This window comes from Vollenhovia emeryi, unplaced genomic scaffold, assembly GCF_000949405.1.
Source record: "Vollenhovia emeryi isolate VEMERY1.0 unplaced genomic scaffold, V.emery_V1.0 DF942237.1, whole genome shotgun sequence".
In the NCBI taxonomy this organism is placed as follows: domain Eukaryota; kingdom Metazoa; phylum Arthropoda; class Insecta; order Hymenoptera; family Formicidae; genus Vollenhovia; species Vollenhovia emeryi.
In genome coordinates this window covers 1-4,013 of record NW_011964129.1, presented here as the reverse complement: position 1 = coordinate 4,013, position 4,013 = coordinate 1, and the positions used below count along the sequence as shown (strand labels likewise).

The 4,013-nt window shown below is 52.7% G+C and overlaps 2 protein-coding genes across 2 annotated transcripts; both read right to left on the bottom strand.

The window, feature by feature from the left end:
* Window positions 1–178: 178 nt before the first annotated feature.
* Window positions 179–1,641, bottom strand: LOC105569579 (the record flags this gene model as incomplete). The annotated part of the gene is made up of 1 exon (XM_012026161.1): window positions 179–1,641. A coding segment is annotated over exon 1 (1,463 nt), but the record flags the coding sequence as incomplete, so codon positions are not given.
* Window positions 1,642–1,806: 165 nt separating this feature from the next.
* LOC105569573 lies at window positions 1,807–3,253 on the bottom strand. The gene is made up of 2 exons (XM_012026148.1): window positions 3,133–3,253; window positions 1,807–2,780 (listed from the first exon to the last, which is right to left on the bottom strand). Exons 1-2 carry the CDS (start codon window positions 3,251–3,253, stop codon window positions 1,807–1,809), a joined length of 1,095 nt encoding a protein of 364 aa, XP_011881538.1.
* Window positions 3,254–4,013: the final 760 nt, after the last annotated feature.

Sequence of the window (4,013 nt, the reverse complement as noted above, 5' to 3'; positions counted from 1 at the left end):
GTAAATCCAGTCTTTAGTGGTCTTGGCACCTCTTCCTTTCCATGTTTTGACGGTGAGTGGCCCTGCGTAGTCCACACCTGTATGAGTGAACGGTCGTGCCTGCGTAACCCGAGAGAGAGGTAGTTGGCCCATCAATTGATGAGCACGGATCCCCCTCTGCCGAGCACACGTGACACACCGCAGAATGTGAGACTTGACAGGAGCCCTTCCGCCGAGAATCCAGTATCGTTTTCGGATGTGCGACAGCGTAAGTTGCGTGCCTCCATGTAGAGTCCGTTGATGGGCGTGAGCGATGATAAGTGACGACAGCTGAGAGTGACGAGGCAAGATTACAGGATGTGTCGCATCGAATACGAGAGCTGCGTGAGCGAGTCGTCCGCCGACGCGAATAACTCCTTGAGCGTCGATGTACGCAGTCAATCTGTTGAATGCGTGTGCCTTCGCCAACGGGGAGTCTGCCTGTAATGCCTTGAGCTCGTGCAAGAAGTACGTTGCTTGAGTGGCCTGAATCCAGAAGAGCCTCGCTTTCTCCAAGGTCTCTGGAGAGCTGACAGGCCATGAGTCGTGGACTTTCCTCAACCGTGAGACGAATCTGAAACAGAGAGCTGTAATCCTCAATAGTTTAGTGAGGTTTGAGTACCTGTGGATGAGGTCCCATTGATATTCAGCCTTTGGCGTAACCGTCAATAGCGAAACGCCTGGGCGAGCTTCTGTAGCACTCATCTCGTCAGAGAGTGCTGGTTGCGACGGCCATGAGTCTGAATTGATTATCCATGGTGGTCCCGTCCACCAGAGTGCGTGGTTTTGAAGTTGTGTGGTCGTGAGGCCTCGTGATGCGCAATCAGCCGGGTTGGAAATTCCAGGTATGTATCTCCAGTGAGCAGCTGGAGTGAGTTCTCGAATTTGAGCCACCCGGTTCCTGACAAAATCCTTCCAGCGTGATGCATGAGATCTGATCCATGAACCTTTCACAGAGGTGATCCATGAAAGTGTCACTAGAGATTCCGTCCACATGTGAGTTGCCGTTACGTCCATGTTCAAAGTGGCTTTGACGTATTGCATGAGTCGAGAGAGCAGTAGATCACTCTTGAATTCAAGTCGCGGGATTGAGAGCCGCTGGAGAGGTGCTACCTTATTCTTGGAGCACACAAGTGAAAACGTGGCGCCGTTTGAGTCGTGAACGGATATGTATATGACTGCAGCCATTGCCAATTGGGAAGCATCAGAGAATCCATGAAGTTCCACTTGCGAGTCGCTCCACGTGTTGAGCCACCGTGGTATTGAGAGCTTGGCCAAGCTTGTGAGTTCTTCTCTGATGATGAGCCACCGGGCTGAGAGCTGGGATGGCAGTGGATCATCCCATTGGAGCTTGTGCAGCCACAGCTCCTGCAAGAGAATTTTGGCCTTGATCACGACGGGTGATGCAAAGCCAAGTGGATCGAATATCTGAGCCACTTCAGATAAGACGAGGCGTTTTGTGAGTCTGCCTTCCGAGCGAGAGCTTCGGGGTGAGAATGCAAAGGTATCTTCTTGAGGGAGCCATTTGAGTCCGAGTATCTTGGTTGCGCAATCGTCGAAGGTGATTTGTGAGCCTTGGTCTTCGCTGTCGGTGACAGTCTTTAGTGTCGAGATGAGTTGCATGCCATTTTGCTAGTGGGAAGCCGCCCGCCATGCAGAGGCCCTTTAGTTGATGTGCGATCTCCTGCAACTGTTGTATTGTATCTGCACCACCAACTATATCATTGACATACCTGCCGTGAGTGATAACTGGCACAGCCAGTGGGAAACTATGTCCTTCGTCCTCTGCTAGTTGTAGTAGCGTCCGTACGGCCAAGACCGGCGCGGCCTTGTCCCGTAGGTGACTGTTGTCAGATGATATGGCACTTCATTGAGTTGATCGTCCATCCAGAGTATCCGTTGCAACTCCCAGTCCTCCTTGTGAACTTTGATCTGCCTGTGCATCTTGGTGATATCCGTAGCGGAAATGTGACGATGTCTTCGTATCCAGAGGAGAACATCTGAAATATTCAGATGCAATTTCGCTCCAGTGTACATGAGGTCGTTAGCAGAGTAGCTCGATGTGGATGCGCGGGAGCCATTAAATACGACTCGCAGCTTTGTTGTTGTACTGTCAGGCTTGAGAACACCGTGATGTGGCAGGTAGAAGTGTGAGCGACGACTGGAGATGGATGATGCCTTCGTCATGTGGTTGAGTGTCTCGTACTCAATCATGAATTGTTGATAGAGACGTTGATCATTCACATCCCTTGAGAATCGTCTGCGTAATCCCTTCAGACATTGATGAGCGACGTTGTAAGAATCACCCAAAAGATCGTCTGGTGAATTGAGTAGAATCCTGACGATGTACCTCTCTGAAGAATCACGAGAGTGTGTAGTATTGAAGTGCTTCTCGCACCTCTGCTCGTTAGGAGTGAGCTGAGTGACATCGTGAGTAGGCACCTCCTCTTGATTCCAAAATTTCGTCAATAACTCATTAAGAGCATCCTCGTTGAATTGAGTAGCAGCATGATGCGTTGATGTGCGTCTTGCTTCTCTGTTCACTGGTCCAAGAACGAGCCATCCGAAAATGGAGAGTTGCGCTATCGGCATGAGTGGAGAATGCCTAATGATATTGGGCTTGATGACTTGCCCGTAAGCGTCTGCGCCGATGAGGATGTCAACAGGCCGCGGGATGAGACAGTCTGGATCGGCAAATGCCAAGTTTCTGAGATGCGGCCATTCTTCCGGTTCTGCTTCGAAATATGGCACGATTGTTGTAACTGTCCGGAGGACATGAACTTGAATTTTGGCAGTTGAGTTGGAAGGTGTCGAGCGTAGCGTGAGTGACACGACTCCTCGTGTCCGAGTACACTCCTTGCCTCTTCAATAGAAATCTCTGCAGGGGACTCCGGGAGAATTTCTGCGATGGCCTTGAGAGTAGAGATCCGACCCAGCTGCGTCTGCACCTTCAGGGCAAGTTCCGTGGAGAGCCGAACCGGAGACGTCGTCCTCGAGGATAAGCGATCTCCCGGCCGCAGTTCCCGTTGCTGAGTCAGTCACCGGGCGGTCCGTCTTGCCCGTTTATGATCGTCCGACATGGTGAGATGACACGTGAGAGAGCCGTGGCATCACATGATCGATAAGTGCCACTGTGTATGTGAGCGCCGAGCGGAGATAATGAAGTCTCTCCACGTTTGTGAGCTGCTCGTTCGAGATGATCAGACTTGAGAAGAGATCTCGAAAGGCAGGTCATGCGGCATACTCCCCGGTGATGGGGAGTGAGATGTCCGGCAAGCGTGAGAGCGGCTGTCTGTTCTCGCCGGTCGATGAACTGGTCTGTGGTTGAGCGGGCTGAGCGGCTGCCAATGCGTGGCGAAGCACGCCGATGACTCGTCGCGCCTGTAGATAGCATCGTGACTCGGCCTGGTGAGCATTCTCGGCAAAGTACTCATGCTGAGTAAGTGCCGCAGGCCATGATATCTCGAAGTAGGCGTGCTCCTTGATAAATGCCTTGTGCGTCTCCTCGACCATCTGCTGGAACTGGGAGACCTCCTCGAGTGATGTCTCCGCTGGGACGTTAGGCAGGGATTCTGTGCGCTCCCTGAGCGTAGCGATCCGGCCCATCTGGGTCTGCACCTTTAGTGCGAGGTCCGTCGGAAGCCGGGCAGGAGACGTCGTCCTTCCCGACGTGCGGTCTCCTGGAGGCAGCTCCAACACAGGGGTTTTCGAGCGGTCCGTTATGCCAGTCTTCGTCTCGTCCGCCATGGCGAGAGAGCGTGAAAGTTAGCGATGAGAATCACGCGAGAGGATCGTGAAATCACATGAACAATGCGGAAAACCGTGTATGTGCGCGCCACTGATCACGCGAAAGGGCCGTGAGATCACTTGGTCGATGCGTACGACCGTATCTGTGCGCCGCCGATCACGTGATCGCCGTGAGGTTGAGCTAATCCGTCCGAGAGCCTCGCCGCAATCCGGCTCGAAGGACCAAAAAATGTTAGCGATTCTCTTTT